The sequence below is a fragment of the Hemibagrus wyckioides genome, linkage group LG02 (assembly GCF_019097595.1).
Source record: "Hemibagrus wyckioides isolate EC202008001 linkage group LG02, SWU_Hwy_1.0, whole genome shotgun sequence".
NCBI classification, from domain to species: Eukaryota; Metazoa; Chordata; class Actinopteri; order Siluriformes; family Bagridae; genus Hemibagrus; species Hemibagrus wyckioides.
In genome coordinates this window covers 14,439,172-14,466,133 of record NC_080711.1, presented here as the reverse complement: position 1 = coordinate 14,466,133, position 26,962 = coordinate 14,439,172, and the positions used below count along the sequence as shown (strand labels likewise).

Genomic DNA, 26,962 nt, shown 5'->3' with positions numbered 1-26,962 from the left:
GTCCCCACATGGGTTTTCTGCCATGTCACCTGTTCCCCAATTACCCTAATGTTTTGTCCTATATATACCAGCCCTTTTGTATCTGTCTTTCTCAGCCATTGTTTTCTGTTTGTTGTTTGGTCAGATGCAGTTATGTTTCCAGGTTCCCATGTTATTGTTATTTTTGTTAATCAGGTTGTATTTGTCCAGTGTTCTGTTAAGTTGTGAAAAATAAAGCTACACTTTTAATTTATTCTGCTTGTGGGTCTGTTAAACTGCACGCGGGTGATTGTGATTTCTCTACCCTGCTTCAGGCGGTGTCTCCCAAATGTTACAGACCCCGAACATTAAAATGGGTTGTGGAAACAGCCCTGTTTCATGCTAGTGGTACAGTATGCACACTGAGACATTAATTAATATGTAAAATGCTAAACTGTATTATTTACAATAATTTTTAGAGCATCAAGTCAAGGCTGAGTTACGTTTTGCTAGCTAGACTTCATGTCCATGTATGTAAAAAATAAAAAGAATTATACAGTATATACTGATAAACTGGAATCAAGATTTACAGTCAGGACTCTTTTAGAAGACTCTAGCTGCTCCTTATTATTATTTTTATCTGGTTCTGACACCTGCAGTAAATTACCTGTCTGAATAAAGTGAGGTCTTTTTATGCTTTTGGTGGATTTGATTTAAATGGGAGAGACTCTCTGACCTTACCAAGTCGGTTTGAGTGTTGACTAAAAAAATACAGTCAATAGTAATTTGTTATGAAATTTAGGTAATGTTAGCTGTCTTGGTTTATGCCATCGTTTAATTTATCCACATTGCTTTGGTAGTTATATCAATATAAAGTTGATAATATAACTACCACACACTTTGTTAGAGGGGTTTACAGCACAGCAAGACATGGCTACAAAACTGTCAACAGATTCAAGTGCAAGTTCATTGAGGCTCAGCTGTTCTTATATATTTAGAAGACATGCAGCAATACCATGCACATTTAAATGTTTGTCATGAGAAACGCACAGAGGCAGTTGCAAAAGTAAAAAGCTTTAATGTCACACACTGTAACAATTTATAATGACAAGCAGCAAACTAACCTTGGACGAGGCAAAACACAGGTAATGAGGCACACAAACAGGGGTCAAGCCATGAGAACAAGAGCTTGGTAATTTACAGGATTTGCCAGACACCCTTATCCAGAGCAACATACATTTATCTCATTTTTATACAGCTGAACAGTTAAGGGTTCAGGGCTTTGCTCAAGGGCCCAGCAATAGTAGCTTGGTGGTCCTGGGATCTGAACTCACAAATTTCTAATCAGTAGTTCATCTTAGCGGCTAAGCTCCCACATCTGGCAATGTCAGAAACTGAGCATAAACTGAGCTACTGTAATATTCATAATGAACAGAATGAATACAAATTTCTTTTAACTGTGTGGTGTGTCAGTGAGGCTGAATAAATGCATGCTCATTGAACACAATCAGTAAGTCAGTGGAAGCTACTCCTAGCATAGCATAGCAGCTTCTTTCATTTAACAGATTTACTTTCATCCATATTTCTGTTAATGATGGACTTTTTAGCAGAAGTGGTAAGTATTCTTTTACAATATAATGAACCAAGGAGTGTGTTTGTAAGATTTTAGAGATGATAGTTCCATGCCGCACCAACAGAGGTCACTATCACTAAAATATTGCTACATGTCTATGCACATGATTATCAGCCCTATCTGTTCTTGATTAGTTGATTTAGTGAAACAAATACACCTCAGAAGTCTATGTTAATTTTCATAACACTTCCATAGAGAGTCACTAAGCCATTAGACACTTGATTCCTAGTCAGAGCCAATGGACTCCACAGATTTTTACTGCAACAACAACAATAACAATACTACTACTATTACTACTACTACTACAACAACTACTACTAATAATAATAATTTAACAAATTTAAATTTCATCTTATATTATGGCTTTCCTAGTGACGATGACAATCAGACAATCATACAGCAGCAGCATAATCCATAAAACCATGAAAATACAGGTCATGAGCTTCACATCAAACGTCAGAATAGGGAAAAATATGACTTTGACAGTGGGCTGTTTGTTGGTGCCAGATGACTGGTTTTACTATTTCAGAAACTCCTGATCTCCTGAGGGTTTTTTTTTTGCACAATAGTCTCTAGCATATATACATATAGAATCAAATATCAAGTGAGCACCAGTTCTGCAGACAGAAATGTCTTGCTGATGAGAAAGGTCAGTGGAGCATAGATAGACTGGTTCAAGCTGACAGGAAGGCTACAGTAGCAGTCTACAACTCAGCAGAATAACATCGGGTTCCATTCTTGTCAGCCAAGAACAGGAAACCAAGGACACACTGGGCACTGACTTGCCTAAGCTGGACAGTTGAAGATTGAAAAAACACTGTCTGGTCTGATGAACCTCAATTTCTGTTAATGATCAGAAGATCAGAATTTGGTATCATCTTAAATACACAGACACAACCTGCCTTCTGTCAACAGATTAGGTTGGTGATGGTGGTGTAATGGTGTGAAGACACATTGGTGTTGGCACATATTGGATACAGAAAACATGTTCAACCCTTTATGGCAACAATTCAACCAGCATGATAATGTACCATATAACAAAGCACAAATTGTGTCAAATAGATTCCATGGACATGACAATGAGTTCAGTGTACTCCAGTGGCTTCCCCAGTCACCAGATCTGAATCTGGTAGATTACCAATTGTATACAGAAGAAACAAAACCTCAGGACCAGAACTGGCTGTGTACCTGCATCTGAAAGACAAAGGACACACATTTGAGGATGTAAAGGTACAGGGAAGACAAATGGTTTAAGAGAAGAGTGAAGGAGGCCATCTATTTTCAGGTGTAAAATCCTTAATTCAAAAGAGGTGGAGGTTTTCAGCACAACCTGTCTCCTATTTTTCATGCTGCTCTTCTGCACCTCTTCACACGTCCAACAGGAAAGCCAAACCTAAGGACTCACATCCATTCATTCCTCACTTATTACTCTCTTTCTCTAGGGTTGTTACATCCCAAAAATCTCCCTCACTCCTAACACCTCCCCCCCATCCACTTGTTCCCTTAATGAGTCTACCCATAGAGGGGAGGATCTGTGACTCTGGAGGATACAAATGCGTGGAATCCTGTCAACTTCCCTCATTTGCCAACGTTTCAATCTAACTAGAAAGAAGTCCAGTTGATATGACTCAACTTCCAGATAGATCACTAATTGTGTCATTTCATCAGCTTTGACATTCTTATGCTACACAATGTAGCTAAGAGATTAGCTATCTGTGTGTGTTTAGATTTGACTTTGAAAACTTGTAAAAATGTGGTGTCTTCTTTGTCTCCCTTGAATGAAAAGGTGTTTAGCTAAGTTTAGCTGATTTTCTAACTTTAAGACTTGTTTTGAAGCCAGGCTAAATTAGCATTGATTCCTGTAGCTAAACGTTTAGGCTAAGCTGCAAGCAAATTCTAGCAATGTGACGTTCAAGCAAGATTTCTTTTAGGTAAAATTAAGTAGTTGTTTTAAAACAAATCCAAACCGTTTTATTTAAGTAATCAATTTGATTGTTCTGAGACCAAAGTGACTTTTTATCTGGAAATGAGTTATTAGGGAAGTGAAATGCAATTTTTTACTTTAACTTCAGATTAACATTGATTTAATAAATTTATTCATTTGTAGCTATTCAGTCTAGAGTTATTTACCATCTTCACTGAAACACTATTTTAATGTTGAGTTTAAAAACTAAACTGTCATCATTATTCCTCCAATTATAGTCATTATCTACTTATAGCTGAATGAACATGTTTGGGAAATGTCAAAATGCCTTAGAACAATGTACTTATTTTACACCATTATGATCGACACATATTCCAAATTAAACTTGTAATCATACTTTAAATAGTCTTCCTCATTAAGTTGTTTGAGTGAGTCAGATCATTCGGTTCAGTTCACCAGTAAGACCTGACCAGGCATATTGCCAGGCATATTGTGAGCAGTTATTGATCTTCTTTGTATAACTATGGCTGAAATTATTTAATAAAAGTTTAATAAAAACTTTCCCTCCCTCTCATGATGCCTCATACACACAGGTGAGTGTCAAATAGACTGGTCATTCACATGAACAGAGGTTTATCTGGATGAATTGAATTTGATTCATTTGCAAATTGTACGGTGAAATTAATGACACTGCCTTCATGTGCAAAAAACAAACAAACAAATTAAAAACAATCCAGCTCGTATATGCAAGTCGTCTCTTAACCTCTTCTAACAGAGCTGGCTCCCTTTGGGAACAACACATCACTAATATTCATAGTGTTTTTTTAATGCTAGCGACAACAGTGTGGTGAAATGAATTATGAAACCATTGTGCTGTAACAGAGAAAATGATTATAAAGATGTGTTCAATTTTAATGGTGTTACACTGTGGTACGATAATGAGGCAAGAGTGCTGGATACTCTTTTAGGAAGAACCATCATCCAGAATGTGTCAGAACTTTAAAAGGTCAAATGTTACATAAATAATTCACTTACAATAGTCTACAAATCTACAAATGGAAACCTAATTGGTGTGTATGTCCAGTGCATATTTTATGATAGATGAAATGTCCAAACCACTCAAGATATTAACAAGAAGTCCTGTGTGAAATGATGCGGAAGTAAAATGGTGCATAGACAGTTATTTTGGAAAAACCTCTGATAAACATAATGTCAATTAACCATCGGAATTACAGGAGACATTTAATCGTTTAGTGGGATCAACAGAAAATTAATATAATAATTTAGAAAGCTGTATACAGCATTGTAGAGAGATTTAAATATGTCAACATTTTGTGCAGTTACTTGGAAGCAAAATCCTATTCCCACTGTGATGGCCTTAAAGGGGTAGAATAAAAAATAAAAAGTCTGTGGATGAGAATAATATAAATCATATGAATCAGTGTCAAACCCAGACATTTCACTATGATTGATTTCTGTTTTAGAAATTGTTTAGGCATTTGCAAGCCAACATTGTCTACTGTACATGTAGGAAAAACTGCCTAATGTCTACGAAGCATTTTGAGAAGCGAAAAAAGGAAAAACGAAAAGAAAACTTTTTCTGTCTCTGTGTGAGGTATTAATGAAGTATTGATGTTGTTCAGCACACAATGTGAGTCACTGAGGCTTCAGGACATCTTGCTTTTCAGATGTCAGTATAGCTTGTGTTTTATTAAAGTCCCTCAAACACACACACACACACACACACACAGTATTCAGTATTTCTTTGTTCTCATCGGGTAACTGTAATGTTGCAGGAACATTACTGATGCATGATAATTGGATCTAAAATGATTTTCCTCAACCGTGTAAAAATTGGGACTGACTGAAGCTGACTCTGGTGGCCTCTGTGTAATTTCATCTTTTCAATGCCTACAGCAATACAACTACCCACTTACTTTGTCCCAACCCTGGGGGACGTTTTTAGGCTAAAAGCTTGACACTGGAGTGGGTACCAATACAGATATTAAAATGAATCGCACTATTTTTTTTTTTTTTTAATAACAAGCTTGTCAGAAAAGTTCATACCAGGCATCTGGTTGAGACTAGAGATGTGCATTAGGACTGAGTTACCAAAGGAACGTTTTTGATTTCATTCTTTTCCCTTCCAGCTAATTGGTTTGGAAGAATTTGGTTTGTGCCAAAATAGAGATGGAATTCAGGCAGATTATGACCATATTCCTCAGCTGGAGAAGCTACAAACTTACTGTATATGCTTAAACAAGATGATTTCCTGTATGTGAAAAGCAGGGCATCAGGTAATATTGCTGCCTTATAGCTCCTGGGTCCCCAATTTGTTTTTGAGCTCAGGTGATTATCTGTGTGGAGCTTTGCATATTCTTCCTGTGTATGTCTGGGTTTTGTCAGGGTTCCTTCTTGTTTCCTCCTACCTCTCACAAAATACTAGTAGGTGTACTGGCTGCACTAAATTGCTTTAGATGTGAATAAGTGTATAAACATGTGTGGGCATGCTATCCTGTATGTAGGTTGCCAAATACTCTAAGTTCCTGGGAAAGGCTTTGGAAACTCTGGCTAAGACAAAGAAGAGGGAAACTACATGCTTAATGGGAGTGTCTTAATGGGAATAGGCGTGTGGATGGCAACATCACTTCTTTTACATTACTATAGCATTGTTTTTAAGACTACTTGTAATTTTGATTCTGATTATTTTGATTCTAGCAAAGTAGTTCAGTTAGAAGTATATTACAAACAAAAGTATATTACAAACTTACAAAACTTACTGCATCTGAATACATTTTTATGTATTCTGTAACTCTGTCTTACTTTTTCTCACACCTCCATGGTCATAACATGTTTTTTTTTTATACATTTTTATAAACAAGTCTTGTCAATCTTATATGAGATGTCTGCTGTTATAGTTATTTCTGTCCATGGACAGCATATCATACACCTTACCTTCTAATTACCAGACAGATTTCTGCTAACCTTCTACAGACAGAAGGCTTTTTTACTGTTTAGATCAGCTTCAGCTATTTACGTAGGCCAGTATGATGCAGGTGTGTTTGTATGGAAAGAGAATCTATAATAGAGAATATATAATGTGTTACATAATGGTAAAAGAAAATAGAAAAGCTTTATGTGTTAGAAATGTATGAACAGATTTTAGTGGTTCAGCAGTTAGGAGTAAAGATGGAGCACCTGTGATTATTTCTCCTTTTGCGCTCATGTCAATATTAAGAATTTTTTTTTTAATATAATATATTTTGAAGTGTCTTGCTAAAGAGATAAAGTATATAAAGTATATAAAATTAAAGATATGCTTAAATTTGTCATTAGACAGTCTAAGAACTGCATCATTGATGCCTGCACTATAAATATTACCATTAACGCACTATTAATTCTTACACTATAAATATCTCTGTCTTTGGTTTCACAGTTTTCACTGGTAAACTACTTCAGATCAGTCCTGTAGGCCAGGATGAAGCTTCGTTTCAAGATGAAGCTGTTAGGAGGAAGAATGCTAGAGAAGGTTATTAAGCAAAACTTGTGATATCCATTGCAATAAATTTTAAGAAAAAAAAAATGCCACAACCCAGACACTACCAAGATCAGGCCAATCAGAGTGCTCAGGCAAGAAGGACAACAGTCAGAGGAGTGACCAGGAGTCCAGTCATGACACTGAAGGAGTTCAGTGGCTGAAATAGGAAAACCAGTGCAGACCCCAACGATATCATCTAGACCCTTTGGAAAGCATGGCTATATTTGAAAATCTGTAAGCCTTTTTGAAAAAGATTTCATTTTGTGATATGACTAAAGTTGAGCCATTTGGTATAAAGCCAAAGCATTTTGGCACAAACCTAATACAGCCCAACACCCAGGTTGCTTTTCAGCAGGAGGAATTAGACAGCTTGTTGCAATCTCAGGCAACATGAATGGAGCCAAATATAAGCAAATTGTTGAGGAGAACCTGTTCTAGTCAGCCAGACATCTGCATTTAGGCTGAAATATATGTTCCAACAGGACAATGAGACAAAGCAAGATATGAGCCAAAAGGACAGAGTAACAACCATAAAGGAATGTCTTTGGAAAACGTTGTGTTTTGGAATGGCCTATAGCCAGAAGAATTGCATCAAAGCCCAATCTTATATCCAGTTGAAACATTATGGCATAACCTGAAAGTTTCTGTACACAAACATTCTCCATCTAATTTGATTTGCAGAATATTTGCATCAAGAAATTGAAGATTATGCCAAAGTCAAAATGTGCCAAGCTTGTAGAGACTCAACTCTTTAATTACTGCAAAAGTACAATTCTCAAAGAATATCTGGGTACTTTTAAGCATTTTAACCCTGGCTGAATTTTTATATTCACACAGAAGTCCTTCTTCAGCTGCTTATGATTACAATTCTTAAATATTTATGACAGAAACAAGTGCAGATAAATGCGCAGGAACAAAAGGCTCTCCCATAAGGACTCAATTCATCCAAACTCATCTTAACAAAAGTCAGTTCATCTTATTAGCCTTTAAATACCTTTATGTTGTTGGTTGCTTGGTGTATGAAAGATTGATGAAGATCAGCTAAAGACTTTGAGATGAAAAATGAAATGAAAGATGCCCTTCTGTGATCCATCAATCAAAATGATTAATGCCTTCTATTTCATATTACCCTTTCTAATGAAACAAGAGGGCAGGACTCGCAGAGCTCAGCGTGCCAAAGTGCAGTCTCGCAGAGCACAAGATGGAGGCTGAGTTTATGTGATTAATTATTAGTCAGAATTTCTTTTATACCCATTATCTCTTATAGTGGTATGAGGAGTTCGCTCATACAGATACCAATAGAGCCACACAAGCTAAAAGGTTGACTACACACACACACACACACACACTTGCACCTTGTGAGGCTGTTCTATTGATGTAATTATTATTGCAGTTAATTGATGTTATACTATGCCACACACACACACACACACACACACACACACACACACACACACCTTGTAAGGACCTTCCATTTACAGTACATATAATTATTTATGCAGCTAATTAATGCTATGCTATACAAGAATATATGTTGTATTATTGTGCAGTATGTACAGTAACAGAATAACAGAGTGACATTCATAATGGCATGAGATACACATATGGGACAAATTGGACAAACTATTATGTTTACATTTTATAGTAGTTTTACTATAATATTTATTGTCTTATCATCTTCTCTGAGAAACAGGTGGTAGGGCATCATGCTGTCATCTGAGTAATTATAATGGATTCTGATAGCAAAAGCTGTAGAAATTCTCAAATTAAGCATTTGGGTGGAATGAATCGGATGTGGTATCATGACATGGAGGAGAATGAGCAGAATTGTTCAAAATATTTTCCAAACCTCTTCTTAGTCACTGCCTGTTATATGTTTGGATTCAGTGCTATATTGGTGCTGACCTTTCTGACCCGTTTATTGAGGTGTTTGGCAGACCTAAGTCCTGAGTCACTGCTGTTCATGTAGGCTCACGGAGAGTTAAGGAGACAGGGCAGTTCCTTGGGGTAGCTCAGAACCTCCACAGTTTGAAGCTTTTCAACCTCTTTTTTATCAGTCAGATTTCCCATGATCCAGGAGACTGTGGAGGCATCGGCCTTCACTTCACTGAGGACGTTACAAGGAGAATATACATTGATTCCAGCCATGTTGATTAAACACAATAAAATCTACTATTTGTGTTGGAAAGCTGAACAGAGAGGCTGTTTTGAATGAGCATTTTTGCATAAACATTTCATTAACGTGACATGTTCAGTTTGTAAAGTCATTGACAGTGAAAGCATAAAAAGGTTCCAAAGTAAAGCTGATGTCTGTCCCAAAGTCTGATCCATTTAAGCTTTGTGGTTTTGCATTTTCACCAGCGTGACGGTATTTTCTCAAGGGAATTGCCTGTATTGTACAGAATTTTGTCCAAACTCACTGCTAAAGCAGTATATATTAAAGCTGGGTTATTTAAAAATGTCATTACATTTATAATTCATATAACAACAACAAAAGACCCAAAATGTAACCAGTCAAACTTTAATGCTTGTAAAGCTTTTCAGTTTTGGGTCTGCTTCACTCCAGCTTTAAAGTTTCTGCCATGCCAGAGCTACAGTCTTATCAAGATTGAGTTGTGGTTTGCAGTGTTCTGGCAGCAACATCAAGCTCATGTGTGTCACACCATATTAATATGTAGTCTGTCATGGTGTTTTGGTCATTTCTGGTTTTTGAATTTCTGCTCTGTTCAATATTATTCCAAATTTGCTCCTCAGCTGGTTAGTGGGTTTCCCTTTGCTCTGTCCTCCACTCTGAGTAGAACCATGGATTTATGTTTAACTATTTCCTGTGTTGAAAAGCTATTCTATTGAATGGAGTCTTTTTCAATGTAACATTTAGGCTATACTCCTGTAACTCTTATGCTGTTTGAATAATGGCTTTAGGCAGGACTTACTGCAGTGTAGTGCAGTGACAAATTTTAAAAGTCTCTTTAATCATATGAAAATGACTGTATTCTTTAGTTTTCCGTGTTTTGGGAGAAAGCAATACCTCCTCACTAACTATGATTCATAGCACTCCATTATCCATGAGTGCTTTAAGGTACATGCATTTACTTTCCAGTGGCAAGACGTATTTGTATCAAAAGCTAAGCATAATTGCTTTTGGATTGGCATGACACTAAAATCCTTTTTGAAGAAAAACAGAGGGAGGCTTTTTTTTTCTGGCTAATTATAGCTTGAAGCTAAAAGACAGTTCTGGCAATGCTAGAAGTCTTCTTGACCCAGTTAGGAATTTCAGCTATGAAGGGAATTTGGCTGCATTTGGTGTTGTAGTTTTGAGTTGACGTAACAAGGCAATTTTCCGAATAGTACTTTAAGACAAAAACAGTTCTCTCATGTAACGTATGCTATCGAGAATAGACTATGTCTTTGTCTTCTCATTGCAACTGTATAAAATCTCTTCAGAGTATCTGCTGCCTGAGGCAAAGAGATGGCTTCATACTATTGTGCATGACTCATTAGAAATGTTATTCTTTCACATGCCTCTATTTATCCATCTCCCATGAACAATGCACTTCTTTTGTTTCATCTTAAGGCCCATTGAATAACTCATGAAAGCAAGTTGCTGGAGACCTACTGGAGACGAACTTTGATCCATAAGAAATTTAAGGCAAACTCACACTATTGATTCTTTTTAGGAGATGCAATCCAGATGCACAGCTATACTTTGAACCGTACTCATGCTCCCTCACTTACCTGAACAAAATCACCATTAAATCAGCCTGATCTTTACAGTGGAGTCCCTGTACAACATGAAATGTTTAACACAGAAGTATCAGAGAGATAAGATTTTTTACTTTGGTTTTAATTTTATCAGTATATTGAAATACATTATTAAGGATTATGTCTGTCTATTGGATAAATCATTTATTTGATATTCATAACAAAATATGGCAGTATCTCTACTGAACGCTTCCTCAGTGTAAGCTTCGACTTGCCTTTCATGCCGAATCATTGCTGCTGTTATTAATATTGGTATATTTTGGTCTTGATATTAGATTTGCATCTAATTCAAAATTCATCAGCCTGTGCTATGTGAGTCAAGCACCTTGACCAGGATCACAATCAGGGTCAAGCACAGTGGAAATTGTATTGGAGAAAATTAGTTCATGGCAAATTGAGACTGATCTATTCCCATGCTAAATATGATCTTGGTCTTGAATGAGAGTTTGTACAGAAATGTTTGTGTTACAGTATCATTTCTTTCTTGTTGCACAAAATTTGATTATATCCATTTCCTTGTAGAAAACCAAGCCTTATCATTGGCGCAATGCGTGAATAAAGCCAGTTAGCTGAAGTGGAGGTTTGGCCTCAAAAAGCTTTTAATGGACTTGGTCTTGATCTTGACTCTGTATCAGTTTTATTTAGACTTGATCATGTCTAGCCCTCATACTGGACTTGACAATGGCATTGTTTAAAAATTGCATTTGACAAAGTACACTGACTTTTGTATTAATTACAAAAACATTTTACTTAATTCACAATTAGTAAAGAATATGGAAAATAAAGAAAACGAGCCAAAACAAACCCATAAATGAAAACTATTCATTCATGACAAAAGCTGACAATAATGACAAAATGCTGCTGGGTAAATGGAAGATGGACTGGTGTGCACATCTGAAAGCTGTAAACAAATAAGGCAATATAAATATATAATACAAATATTAAATTGGTTCCGTTTGTCACTTTTGATCCAGCATGTTGGCACCTAAAGCAAATAAAAAAATACCAGTTTCCCAGTGACATGCTTGCGGTCTCTGATCATCTGGGTACAGTGTAGATTTTTTTTCTCCATTTTCATGTCACACCATTTTATTTTCACCTCACTTAATTCACACCTAATTCAGCTTTTCTGTAATTTGAGTCGGATCTAGAGTTAGACCTTTTCAGCTGCTCTTACTGTAAAGATTTTTATTGGTATAGGTTGGTATTGGTATAGAGTCAAAATACCTTCCACTTTTGCATTTCGTGTTTCCAGCCCTCTGTGCGTTTGAACTTTGGTGGCTTTTCATAGGTGTTAGTAAATGCAATTTACAGTCCAGAACACACTATGCATTTTACACATGCTCAAGATATGTCTGTGAGTATAAACTTCTGTAAATCTGGTGGCTTAAGTCAAGTCAAGTCAAATTTATTTATATAGCAAAAAACAAGAGGTTGGCCAAAGTACTTTACAATTGGAGGCAGCATTAAATACAGTAAAAATACTTGCAGTAAATTAAAATCTTAGTAGTTATTATGACAATGATCTATGAGTTGATCATAAAAAAAACCTTCAGTGTTACTATTAGGATTTTAGGAGTGCTGTGGAATAAAAATGGACTTTTAAACTAGAATTCAATGTGGTAATGGAAAAGGCAGACCTAAGGGGGGGGCTGTCCCAGGTCGTAGGTACAGCAACTAAGAAAGCCATATATCCTTTAGACTTTAAGTGTGAATGTGGGACCTTAAAAAGTAACTGGTTTGATGACCTGGGAGCAGAATATGGATAGAGGCGATCAGAGATATATTCTGGGTCACCTAGCTCATGCAAACATTTACTATAAGATTGATAAATGAGGCTGAATATCAAGGAAGGACAGTAGCAGACTCTGCTTTAGTCATTTATCTAACTACAGACAAGCTCTGTGGAGTTCTCTGACAAGCAGCAAATTGTGTGCCTGCCCTGTCTACCTGTCCACATAGTTTTTTTAATGATCTGGCAATATCTGGCTTTGGCATCAAACGATTTTCATTAGATAGAAATGCTGATGTGTGTCTACTGGATTTTTTTTTCTACGTTTCTACCTATTTTTGGAAGTTTAGCCTTTAGGCTTTACCTCAAATTACTCCTACATCTGGGCCTGGAGCACAGTTTAATTGGTCCTGCTGGGAGAAAATATGAGTAGACTTGTAAAAAAGAAAGGCTGAAATAGTTCTAATAATAATTAGCATTCAGATATAACAATACAGATGATGAAATAAAAAAGTCTACTATAGGTTAAAAGAAACCTTGCATTTTAAATACATTACATTTTTTATTCTTTGTGGCTTTTTCTGCCTGCAAACCTGCAGTCGCTAAGGGAAACACATTCTGCTGGAGAAGGAGACACTGTAGAAACATAATACAGAAATGTAATACAAATATTTAAATCCAGCATTGCTGTAAATTGAAAGGATCCTTCTGTTTGTGCTATAAATAATGTATTAATGTAAATATATAATGTATTCTCCCAGATGGTTCTTCATTTGTCAGCAAGTGTACCTCGTTTTCTCAGCAGATTTCCTCTTTCCTCAGTTAGAAAACACACAAGAGAAGAGGAGAAACTCTGCAGTGTAAGTAGGGTCCGATTTCTGTTTTAGAACAGAAACAAGTAATTTTAATTTATTTTGATTTCCAGTCCACATTTTAGAACATCATGACAACTGATACTTAACTCTAGTGTACTCCTGGTTAAGTCAGAACCTTATTGATTATTACAGTGAATTATCATCAATAAACACAATCTCACTTATCAGTTGGTGGAAAAGGTATTCAGGACTAATGGAGTGTTAAGAGATATTTTTTAGTTTTCTAATTTGGTTGGAAATGATGACAGTCAGTAAATGTATCGTTGTTGTGGAATTTGTATAATTACCTACAATTGTCTAATTGACCCTGTGATGGACTGGTGACCTGTCCAGGGTGTACCTCTGCCTTTCACCCTGTGTGTGCTGGGATAGGCTCCAGCAGACCCCCGTGACCCTAATTAGGAATAAGCGGGTATAGACAATGGATGGATGATTAATGTCTAATAACAATATGGGAATAAATGTCTTTAGACTTTTGGTTATAATAACAACAACAACAACAACAATAAATTGAATAATAATAATAATAATAATAATAATAATAATAATAATAATAATAATAATAATAATAATAATTATTATTATTATTATTATTATTATTATTATTATTATTATTATACATTTTATTTATTACAAGCTAAATATTACAGCCATTTGGAACATCTTGTGTGTCTTGATTCAGTATGAAATTTGAAATGAAGCCAATGGAGATGAAATACTATCAATGTGATCAAAGCAATACTAGATCAGTGCCAGTAATAAAGGTGGACAAGTGACTGATTTGTGAGCTATGACTATGAAACTATGGGTTGTAGCTATTATCTTAACACTATCAAGGCCATGGTAATTATACATAGCTTTGATAACAAAATACACGGAGAACACACCTATGGTCTTGTTCTATATGCTATATTTTATTAACTTCAACCAGAGCAGCATCTCTCAAGAATGCTGAGCAGTTGCATATTGTAAAAACAAAAGCATTTATTTACCAGGAAGGTTTTAAATTTTGAACAGTCCAAAACCTTTCAATCTTCAAATAAAGTGAGGTTCAGTTTATTAATCTCAAATTAGAGCAAGTTTGGCTGTGACATTGTCATGACTCAGTTGGCTATTACTGAAATAACTCCAAAACAGTCGAACCACCTACTGTATGAGCACATCAGCTGAAAAATTCTGACAGACTGTTATGTGATCAACCACCATGTGACCTACCAGCAACCAATCCCTGCTCACAGTCAGTGCACGTCTAATCAAATATACTTCTTTCCAATTAGTGCATAACCTGGATATACTCTGGCCTGTTCAGTGTAATGTGTGAAGTCTCACTTCATCATTCATGCCTGTGTAATATTACTGAATCTTATCTGCCTAATATCTTGCCTAGTTTTTATCTTGTTCCATCTAGGGTTAGGGTTGGGATTTGACTAGTTTGTGCTGGTTTTTAAAGCCTTATAATATTTTTTTTTCTTTTCATTATTTTATTTATTGTTAACTATTAATAAACTCAGCACTGCTATTACATCCAACTGTTTGACAACAACATGGCATGGCAACACAAGGGAGCCAAGAAAATATCAGCACCACCTTATGTCTACACAATTCTGTAACTTGATTTGATTATGTCAAGTTTACATCAAACTTTATATTCTGTATGACAGCTGATATCACATCAAATAAGCCTTCATGTTTATATATAGATATACGCAGTTTTATTTCAGAGTCATAAAGGGCTTTTGTAAATATTTTGCATGTAGCCCTATGAACACTAATCTGGTGTAGAGTGTACAGATCTTACAATGTTGCTTCACACAAAAAATTAAAAATGAAAGATGAACTCGATTGCATTCGATGCCATTTTACAACTGTGCTGAAATGGAGTAATCCACATTTTACTCACACTGGGCTTCATTTATCAAGATGGATGCAAAACAAAGTGTAAACTGACCGTAGAAGCATTTACACAAAAAAATGTTTATATCTTACTTGTGCTCCTGAATGTGTGTAAATATATGCATAAAAAATATAAATATATGCACTATAAATGTAGACCTCATTTGATCAGCCTCAAATCACATATTTCACAAGGATTACTGTACTTATATATGGATTATATTGTCAGTTTTAAATAATTAATTGTTAATATATTTACATCTTTTGGTAGTGAATAGTAGAAAGTTTTGTAGTCTCGATCAGAAACAGATCCTCATGCAGGTTCACCAGTTCTTCCAGGATTTTTGCAACTTACACTATAGGGCACTGGTGGCTCAGTGGTAGGTTGCCATGTGGAAGGCCCGGGTTTGATTCCCAGCCAGTGGATGCAGTGCAGGTCCCAAGCCCGAAAAAAAACTGTGCCAAATTTTTGTGCAGACTGGTCGGTCCGCTGTGTTGACCCCTCACACACCTACTGTAGGGAGCAGCTGAAAGACGCTCCAACAACAGAGATTTTCCTTAGACTTGGGCCAAGATGTTTCATATGACATCAAAACATGCATTCAGCCAAAGCTCTCTTCGATTTATGTCCATCGAACATGAGTAAAGCTATCATAGAAAGTAATTTCTTATGTGTCTTCACTGGTAGTTGTTTAAAAGAAATATAATTGCTTGCAGTTTCACCAATTCAACAATTTTTTTAAAATTCAAGAATTTTGCAAAAAAAAAGCACAAAATTCAAATTAAAAATTTTGTGAAAACCGTTCATTTTTTAAATTTTATTTTAGCCATTAATTAAAGATGTTATTAAATTATGTTTATTGAAAAATAATGAAATTGAGCTAACACAAATCTATAAATGAAGGCAAAGAAAATGAATCATTCAAATATAACAAAAAATGCTGCCATGGATGGGTTGTGGGCTGGTCTGTTTCAGCTGATGGTAGGGATAGCTCACTCACTGTGCTCACAAGGGAAAGAAGGTTTAAAGACCGGTATGATAGGACAAAATCCTTGTAAAATCGGTTTCATTTGCCACAGCATCCTCTTTTCATACTGTGCAACAGTTCAGAGTATCAGCCGAGACACTTAAAGCAATTTAAAAAGAGCGATCCTGTGTGATGTGCTGGCTGAGCTTTATCATCGTGGTACAGTGCAGATCTTTGTTCTCCTCCATTTTCATGTCACACCATTTTCTTTTCGCCTCACTTAACTTACAGCTAAGCCATTTTTTCCTGTAATTTGTCTTTTCAGTGCTATTATAGCATTTTAACGATATTTGTATATATAATATGCGTATATTTCTATTAATATACACATTAAAGTCTTTTTTTTGCTGTATACTCTGTGTATAGCTTTGCCTTTTATGGAGTTTCGTGTGTTTTGTTGTGCCATGCATACGCCTGGTAATTATGTGTGAACATCATTCAACAACATTCATGTGAGGATAAAGAAAATCAGCATTTCCAAAACATTTGTAAATCCAGTGGAAATTTTAATTTCTCTTGTTCTTACCCAAACATTTACACACAACTTATATGGATATACTGATCAATGATGCTCACTGTGTTCAGTCTGTTTTCAGGCTTCGGGTAACATATCGGATAAAATCTTGAGGAATAAAAACAAAAAACCACTTTAAAAGTCATTTTGCTAGGATACCACAGAACAGTGAACAGCACACTTTTACGACATTTGTTTATTATAAACAGCATTTTCAGTTGTTTCAATGCTTTGTTTGCATTTGGATATAACATTATTCAAACAATAACTGTGGAAAAATAGCCATTTTTGCCATCTACATAAAAAAAAAAGAAAAATGATAGTCTCAAAATCCAGATCCTGAAGCTGGCTCAAGCGGTCTGGACTCTGTAGACATCTGATTATGTTGAATTTGTGCAACCTCAGCTCTGATATGCTTCTTATATCTCTCCTTTCTTGAGGAATCCATTGTATTCAAGCATGAGTAGATTAGATCATCAGGCCTTAATGTTTTTTGCACCTCATCTGGCCCAGGATTTGGTCAAACTGTAGCATAAAGCTCAGAGACAATCCTTACACAGAGCCACCTGGCCCTGGAGAAAGTCTCTGCAGGGACAAAGGCGTCGGTGCTTGGTACTGATCCCAGCACAGCTGAACAGGAGCACTTCCTTTTGCAGGAAACACTCTCTCCCTTTGATAGCCACAGCCGGAAATAAGTGGTTCATCTCCATTTCCAAAGCCTCACACTGAACATCAATCCTAAATTAAAGAGAAAAAATATTTTTTGATTTAGAAATGCCCCATCTATAATTAGAAAACACTGGAATAATTCTAGTCTTCATATATTATTGTCTAAGGATTATCAATAGACATTTTGATGTCTGGGTCTTGCCTGATTTTTAAATAAATAAACTTAAACTATATACTGTATGAATGTAAACAAAATTATGAAGTATACGAGTGCAACCATATTGTGAATGTCTCATTCTGTAAATATCAGTAAATATTACAAAAGTAACATTGCTTACATATATTTCCTGTTTATAAGAACATTGAATTCAGGGTGATGCAAAAAATGATGACATAAAATCTGATGAATTATCTAATGAACTGTAATGAATTACTGTTTTGATTTCATTTAAAAATAAGAACCACTAATAGATTTCCATTGGACGGTCTAATGCAGGGTTCCTCAAATCTTGCCCTGGAGGGCCAATCCATTGCAGAGTTTAGCTCCAACCCTGATCACACTCCACTACCTGTGATTTTCTAATGATCCTGAAGACACTGTTTACCGTGTTCAGGTGTGTTTGATTAAGGTTCGAGCTAAACTCTGCAGGAAAGTGGATCTCGTGGGCCAGATTTGAGGATCCCTGGTCTAATGCCAAATGATATGCATAGGAATTGTAACTGTTAGGACTGTTGCATGATACTTCTCTGTATGTCCTCTGCAGCTCCAATGAAACAAATTAGAATTCAAAATCCTAAATAAATAAAGTGTTAGGCTTAGATTTGGTGAGCTTGTCTGTTCTAGGCTGACAGAAGTGGAACCTGATTTGATCTTTTGCTATTGCAGCTCATCTAGCTTCTAGCAAGTTTTGATGTGTTGTGCATTACAATCACAACTGAGTTGTTATCTGAGTTACTGTAGCCTGTCTGTGACCTCGAACCAGTCTGGCCATTCTCTGTAGACGTCTCTTATCTAGTCATTCCTGTCTGTAGAACTGCACTGAATTTTGTTTTACTGTATTTATTTCACCATACTGAGTCTGGCACCAACAATCAGGCTTTGGTCAAAAGCACTGAGATCAAATTTTTGGAATATTACCTAATGCTGCTGATCCATATAATGATTTTATGCACTGATCTGCTGCCCCTAGATTGGCTGATTTGATAATTGATAAACGAGTAGGTGAACAGGTGTTCCTAATAATTTGCTCACTTTGTGTATAGAGGCAGGTTTTGAATATTGTTTGTATATATCATGGTATCATTATAGACTCTATTATATAATCATTCACAAATGATATAATTGACTACCATGCCCATGAGCAAGGCACACAGAAGCTAATTCAAAACTGTTTTAAGATGCATGTAATACTCTAGCAAGGGATTATCTTCTCCACTCCTGTCTGTGGTTTTCATGGAGAGGTGCCCAGTATGGTAACATGCCTGTTACTTGCAGCGATGTTTTCTTGGCACCATCCTATACAGACAACATGCACCTACCTCCAGCACTCACTTCAGTGTTTTACTTTTGAGAAGAGGTTCTGAGAGCTTGTCTCTGGTGGAGGACTTTAGACCTTTACCTTGGGATATTATTCACAATTGATGGAAAAAAAAGAGTGTGGGATTGACAAACAGATTGGGTCAGCAGGGTCATAGATGGTATAATACTCTGGTGGTAAAGCAGGAGCTCAATTGGAAGCTCTTTTTTAGTGATCAATTTATCTTCCTATACTTACCTATGTTTGGAAATGTGGGAAGTGTCCAAGAGAATAAGATTTAAAATAACGGTGTTGGAAATTAGGTTTCTATACAGGATTGTTGTTATTAGAGAAGAACTGCTGTCCCTTTCAGTCAAAAAGAGCCAGTTGAGATGGTTTTTGCACATTACAAGGGTACAAGGACACCCCTGTTTGGCTACTACTGGAGCTGAATCAAGCACTATAAGCTTGATGAAGACCCAGGACAGACTCATGACTACTGGAGAGGTTATACCTGGGGATTCTTGGAATCTATAGCAAGGGACTGACCTTCACAGGGACTGACCTTTACCAGGAAAAATGAATGATTTGATCAAGCATAATATAACTCCTTTAATTAGAACTTACCATAAATCTCATAAGTTACTTACAAATGATAAGCATTTTCGAAAGGCATCTGCCAGACAGGGTCTGATGCAATTTTGCCCAAAGCATCTCAATTTAAGACAAAAAGTTATAGCTCCACTTTTTTCAATTGAAAATTGTTTACGTAGCCACGAGCTTTTCTTCTGATTCATGTCCTGTCACCACCCCTGTCTTGTCATTGCCTGTTTCCCTTGTGTGTCACAATTCAGCCTACCTGTTTTGACTGATGTATCTATTTAAACTCTTGTGTGTGTTGTTTTCCTTGTAAGGTATATGTTCCGTATGTTTGAGTCTGCGACATAACCAATCCTTTTTCTAGACCTCAGCCTGTTCTTGACCTGCCTGTGACTTTGCCTCGTTTTTTGATTTTGTTCCTAACCTAGCCTATGATCTGCCACATTTTGCCTTTATTTTTTGGAATAAAGAAAAGCCCGTCTATACCACTGTATCTCTGTGTTCACCTAACACAATGTCAGTATCTCCCATTAAATATGACTAAAAAGTGGCATGAGTTGGCCAAATTAGTGCTGCCTTTAGGCAAAGCATAGGAAATCTATCGAAAGGAACTCAGTGGCTCAGCTGGAACATAGTGGAACATAGCAATTTCCTCTCTCCCTCTATCTATCTATCTATCTATCTATCTATCTATCTATCTATCTATCTATCTATCTATCTATCTATCTATCTATCTATCTATCTATCTATCTATCTATCTATCTATCTATCTATCTATCTATCTATCTATCTATAGATAGCAATTTCCTCTCTCCCTCTATCTTTATATATATATATATATATATATATATATATCAGGTTATATATGCACTGAGAGAACACTTCCTTCTGCAAATCTAGCTGCATACTAAGGTTAGATTCAACTTGTTTTATATTTCTTCTGATATAACCTTCCTGCCCAAGCACACCACTGCTGATTCTACTCTGACCTTGTGCAGAGCCTTAGAGTTGCCTTCCCAGTCCAGTTTAGGTTCAGATGTAATCCCATGTACTTTTTCTGCTCTACCACCTCTAGGCTGAAACTCTCCTGAAAGTGAACCCCCCCCTTAACCACAATTCAAGACTGTTTCTAGGTTGAAGCTCTCAAGAGTCAAGAGGGTTCTGAACTCTGATTCAGATTCTGAACTCTGATTCTGAACTCTGTGGTGACCTTGTGCAACTTACCAGAGTATCTGATGAAAACATAAACTGTAGTATTTGCATCTAATGTTATAAAGAAAAATATCTGGCTATAAGAGAAAATGTAATGAACGGTTTGTCTATCTACAGGTTTTTTTTTTGTTTGATATAATCAGATTAAACATTCTCAACCATGTGAGGTAGATAGTTACATTAGATAAACATAATTTATCTGGCTTGTGTTTCAAGTCTGTGTCAACTTCCTTTCATATTTAGTTAATTATAATAATATATAGTTGTCACAAAGCAGCTTTACAGAAATATATACATTTCAAATAGGAATTTATCTCTATTGAGTAAGCCAGAGGTGACGGAGACAAATAATTAAACTGTCTGAGACGATATGAGAAAGAAGTATAAATAATTAATAACATAACTAAGTGCTGTGTATTGCTGTGTTGCCTGAATAAACTGAACAAACAAGACAAGCTTCTGCTGTCTCTCGTGTGTTTAACATTTTTATTATCGACTAACTTATTTTAAAAACAGCATTTTCTTTAAAATCCTCACCCATTGAAGGCCTCCATGTTGTTAATGAAAGGGAAGAAGGCAGGCTCACAGATGAGGCCAGCATCCTGGCATGTCTTCACACATGATGAGGCCTCAGAACTGAGAAGCAGCCTCAGGGCACTGAGAGGTGGCCAAGATGCTGGAGCACTGATGTTTGAGGCCCATACCACTCCTGTGGAGTTGGGCATGAGGACAAAAGGGTTCGGTGGATTCCCTGGCCATAGTTTGGATTCATTGGCTGAGGGGAAGGGGCTACTGATGCGACAAAAGTCCTTTGAATAGGTAAAAAAAAAAAACATAGCACAAAATAAATCAGTGTCATTAATCAGTTCATGCTGAACATATTAGTCAAGGGATTTGCAGCTTGGTTGCGTGTGTGTGTGTGTGTGTGTGTGTGTGTGTGTGCATAAACAGAAAGCATACCTGATGCTGGATGTAAGCATTCAGCCTCTCTAGCATTCCTTCAGAGGTGTATTCATAAGGCAAGAAGGGCTCTACCTGTGTATACATACAGAGACCAGGACACCAATAGTATAATCAATATTCTTAATCAGGAACACATTTTTATATGACTGAACACAAGCAATGCCTCAGTGTCATTTGAGATGTTCTCAGATTTACTAGAAATAGAAATGGAAGTAAAAGTAACCTTCTCTCAGCTCCTTTGGGTGTTTATCTTATAAATACAGATTAATTAATATATTAATCCCCCAACATACAACTCAAATATTATGCATGTGCTTTATAAGTTAATTAGACAGCAGTGCAGGCTGGGGATCTCCACAGAGCTTCAACTGATTTCAAATCTAAAATCTCACAAATCTCACTTTTTATGTTAATGCTAACGACAGTATTGCAATTGTCTTAAAGCATTAGATGTTTGCCAGCCTGAATGAAGTTTCTGAAATGTTCTTTATGTGCTGCTCAACCATTGTAGACCGTTGTGTTTGGCTGCACACACACTACACACACTTGGGAAGTGCACTGAAGTTATACCACTGAAGGGAGGATCGATTGATTGTGTCTGCTGCTTGTGGGGGAGATGGATCAAACGTTCCAGAAGTGATTTAATGCAACTGGCATTTCTCCAGCAGGACAATATATGGAACATGGTCAACTCGTATCAGCATTGGTCAGAAGCCATGTGAACCCAGGAGAACTCATAATTCAAGCTGAGCAAACCAATATTTACTGTTAATAGTGCAGTGTCCCAAAGCAGCATTCAAAACAGCCCCTAGTGAGCCAAAACTGGGTCTCACTGGATCTGCCAAAGGCAGAGCACAGCAATAGTTATGTTCCCATTTGCCCTGATATAGTCGTTAATGAACAGTTTAACCGCATGGTCATCATTGTAAATCCAATATCAAGTGCTCATAAAATCATCTCCAACTACATTGTATTACAATGAGACCTCTTGATATAACAGGTTCACAAAGAGGCTCTTTCAGCTTTTAAAATACAGCTTTCAAATGGATATGAAAACCAGACACCAGCACTATTCTTCATTCATCAGGTTACTCAGCTAAAATGTCAAACTTTACAACAAACCTTTTTTTCTACTTTCAGCTTTTTGCTTAGATTATGAAGGTGTAATATTACAGTCATGCCCCTGTATTTATGTATAAATATACTGTATAAATGTACAAGTTTGAAGATGTGTTACCACATGGTCCTTAAGATAAGTACTTGATCTTTTTTCTTTTACTTGTTCTTGATAATCAAAATGACAATACATTGAAAATATAACTCAAACAAGAAACCCGCAAACACAAGCCACAGATCTCAGGGTTCATTTGAAATATTCAACAAAAAAGGAAAAGTGCCAATCAGAAAATAAGCAGCTATGGATTATGCCTATGGAATTTTGGTGAACTTTTTACTAAATAATAGATAATATACATCGTTGTTTTGTTGTATTTGTCTGTTTTTATAGAAGTTATAGTCATGGTCTTGTCCTGTCTAGTGTGTGGGAGACTAAACACCTTAATACTTGTAAATTTGTAGCTGTAAAAGTAGAAACATACTATGGTTACACCATGCCACTGTGCATTGGCACTTCTGTTACATTAAAAGGTCAAACTAGATTTTTTTTTGTGATTATTGCTGCAAAAATGAATGATTTCATGAAAAAAATTATTTTCTTTTGGCAGAAAACTAGGTGAATTGCTGAAATTGAGATCACAGGATTCTTTGCTTAAACTACTACCGGTGAAGACACTTATGTAATTACTTTCTGTAAGAGCTGTACTCATGTTTGAAAGATGCGAATTGATGTGATGCGGCTTTGGCTGAATTTGTGTTATGATGTCACATGACTTTGCAATATCTTTAATTCATTTCTGTGAATGCAAATTGGCAGAATCCTAGAGGTACTAGTGAAACACTGCTTGTACAAGTTCTTCATCTTTTGACTTTGCACTCACCTTAGCTTTCAGGATTTCCTTAATAGCCGCCTCGATTTCCTCCGAGTTGTTATAGTCCACTGTGATGACGTGCGGCTTGCCAATGTACTGCTCAGAGTAGGGGTGTTGAGAGGACACCTGATCAGAAACACAAACAAAAACGGCAAAGGATTATCATGAACATAAATATACACTAAGGGTTTCTCAGGGTATGGAGGTGTGATGTTATACTGGCACAAAATAGAAGTTGGATTTACAACTTAATGACACTTCCAATGTAATTTAAGACCACATTTGCAGTGACAAGATACCAAATTAAAACATAATTTCAAGCTCAATATTCTTAATCGCAAGGACAGTGATTGACAACAGCAAAATTGGCATTTGGTGCACTAATCTAGTCTTGATTTTCTTAATTTTTTCACTTACGTGTGTAAATAAAGCAAAACTCCAAAGGCATACACTGAAAATAACACTCGATTAACTTTTTATAAAATCATAATGTAGGAAGATTGTGTAACCTTGACAGTTACTAAGGGCTTCTAGTGGCTGCAGTGAAGTTCACGCCTCAGGCATTTGGTGTAATATGGGCTCGAAAGGCTACACTGATTAACCTAGGAGAGTATCAGAGGGATACAGTGTCTTACAGGATCTACTGTATGAAGAGCAGTGGGAGCTCAGTGGTTAAGGGATTAGGTCTATGACTTGGACAGTTGTCAGTTCAAATTCCCTCACCATCAAGCTACCATGCTTGGCCCCTTGAATAAGCCTAAACTGCTGAAGTGTAGTGAGAATGAGACAAACATAACATCCTTTCTTCTCTGTAAATTGTTCTCTCAAATGCTGTAAATGCAAAAAGAGCTTTATTTTAGATTTATGCCACAGTACAGTTAAATGCTCAATTTTAACTTAGTTAAAATTAGTTTTGTCTAAGAGCACAGGTAGATTTTTCTGTAACATCATTGTCAGGTTAATATTATTGATGCTCATTGGAACACATTACTGTCTCTATAGCAACAACTCATACACAGGGACTTGTGCAACAAATGATCCACATGATCGAAGACTAATAATTAATGGATTTTAAAAATGTGTTGTTTAACAAAGTAATTCTCATAATCATTGAGAAGTGACACAGAAGTGAAGGAGTGAGTATTTGTAACGTCTGGGACCCCCGCCCTATGCGGGGCTCGACCCCAGACGCCCGTGGTGTGTGCGCGCGCACGCCAGCACACGGTGTAATGAGACCCATGCGCAGGATTCAGCGAAGCACTGCTTTTATTACATTTAAGACGCGACATAGGGAAACAAACGTAACACAAGACATGGCGTGGTTAACTAAACAAAACAAAACCTAGACCTTAGCTTGGACATGGAACCTAGCAAACAAAACCCCAACAGAATCCACGGTACAGATAACAATCATGGACAAGGACACAAACGCAAGGATCCCTATTTATAGGGGTGGACATTAGGGCTAATGGGATACAGGTGACACAATCAGGATAGGAACAATAGGAAGGGCGTAACAAAAGACACACAAAGAAGCAGGCTTCCAAGGTTCACCTGCCAGCGCCCTCTCTGGGCCTGGCAGGGAACTGTCCAGCTGTTCCTGACAGTATTTCACAATTATGGAAGGAGTCTCAGTGCTTGTAACGCCAAAGTGCTTGATTTTATCAGCTTTATCAGCACAGGGAAGTCTTCAGGACAGAGCTGCTTACTCCCACAGTTCTCTCAGTAAAATGACAAGCTGCATTAATGGGTTTTTTTTTTGAGAGAGAGAGGAAGAGAGAGAGAGAGAGAGAGAGAGAGAGAATGATAATGAATGTTTATTATCATGGCTACAACATAAGGGACAACAGGAGATAAGGAACTTGTCTCTTGCACATACCACAACATAAAATCTAACAATAAGCCATTAAAATGTGTAAGGTTTTATACATTAATCAATTAAACATTATTATTTCTGGTAAGATAAGTACAGAATAACACACGACAGGACATGCTGTCATGCAAAAAGTATGCACTCCTGTTGGGCTGCTGCCGCAGGCATGCTTTATGTGTATAACAGCATGGCCTGTTGTGTGTTATTCCTTAAATATCTTAAATCCAAAAATCACATTTTTTGGTTTTTGGCATACAATGTAAGATATACTGTATAATGCATTTTGCAATTTAAGACATTTTAATTACATTTTATTTGTACAGCGATTTTAACAATGGAAATTGTCACAAAGTGACTTTACATTATTCAGAATAAATTAAGAATAAAGGGTTTATAATTTAATTTATATTTATTGCTAATATGCAAGCCAGAGGCAGTGGTGGCAAGATAAGACTCCCTGAGATGATATGAGGAAGAACCCTTTTTTCGAGAGGAACCAGACTCAAAAGGAAACTCATCCTCATCTGCATGACACCCGATAGTCTGCTTATAAATCATTTCCTTTTTTTAACTGTTTTACACAGTCAAGTGCAATTGTGTATCCAGGAGCTTTTGAGCAACTTGTACAGTATGTGTAAGCATCAGCATGTAGTATAGTTTTAAAATAAATAACAAATACATAACATAAGAACTGACTTATTAAGGATTAAATAAAAGGCTACAGGAATGTTTTGCTTGCAATCAGGTTACATTAGTAATCAGGAGCTTGACTGGAGGCCGTCTGATGAGATGGCGAGGTGAGATAATAGATCATATTTTTTTCTAGTGTAGTTTTGCCTGAATCCAAAGATAACAAAGTGTCAGAGCTCACATGTTTGTGTTTGAAAACAACAAAGGACATAAAGAGAAGAGTCTTGATGTTTGTCTTTTTTGGTGGACAAAACAAGCAATACAGTATTTGTAGCTTAAAGAGTTTATGGTACTGTCTTACCAACAAGTCCATTTAAAAGCAAAACATTTTATCCTACAAATTTACATGCAACTTAATGTGCTGCAATAGATGATTGTATATGCTGATTTCAGGTACATTTATTTTTTATTTTTTTGCCTATTCAGTTATACAGCATTTTCCTGCAGCAGTGTAGTGTACAGTTTGACCTCAGATCTTGAATTAGATTACATCCAGACTAATTTGTTCTTTCCCAGATATTTGAACTACCCAGATATTTACAAATGACTGGGATGCACTTATACCATGAACAAATGCTTTAATAGCGTCAAAT

The 26,962-nt window shown here is 36.5% G+C and overlaps 1 protein-coding gene across 1 annotated transcript in view; it reads right to left on the bottom strand.

Moving 5' to 3' along the window:
* Window positions 1-16,828: 16,828 nt before the first annotated feature.
* The window catches only part of LOC131363224 (alpha-1,6-mannosylglycoprotein 6-beta-N-acetylglucosaminyltransferase B), an 88,750-nt gene continuing 78,616 nt past the window's right edge, over window positions 16,829-26,962 (bottom strand). Inside the window, exons 14-17 of the mRNA XM_058405546.1 lie at window positions 23,816-23,932; window positions 21,816-21,890; window positions 21,393-21,664; window positions 16,829-17,595 (exon numbers count right to left, since the gene is read on the bottom strand). Of these exons, the coding sequence (XP_058261529.1) occupies window positions 17,397-17,595; window positions 21,393-21,664; window positions 21,816-21,890; window positions 23,816-23,932 (663 nt within the window). The 3' untranslated portion in view covers window positions 16,829-17,396. The remainder of the gene's footprint in view (window positions 17,596-21,392; window positions 21,665-21,815; window positions 21,891-23,815; window positions 23,933-26,962) is intronic.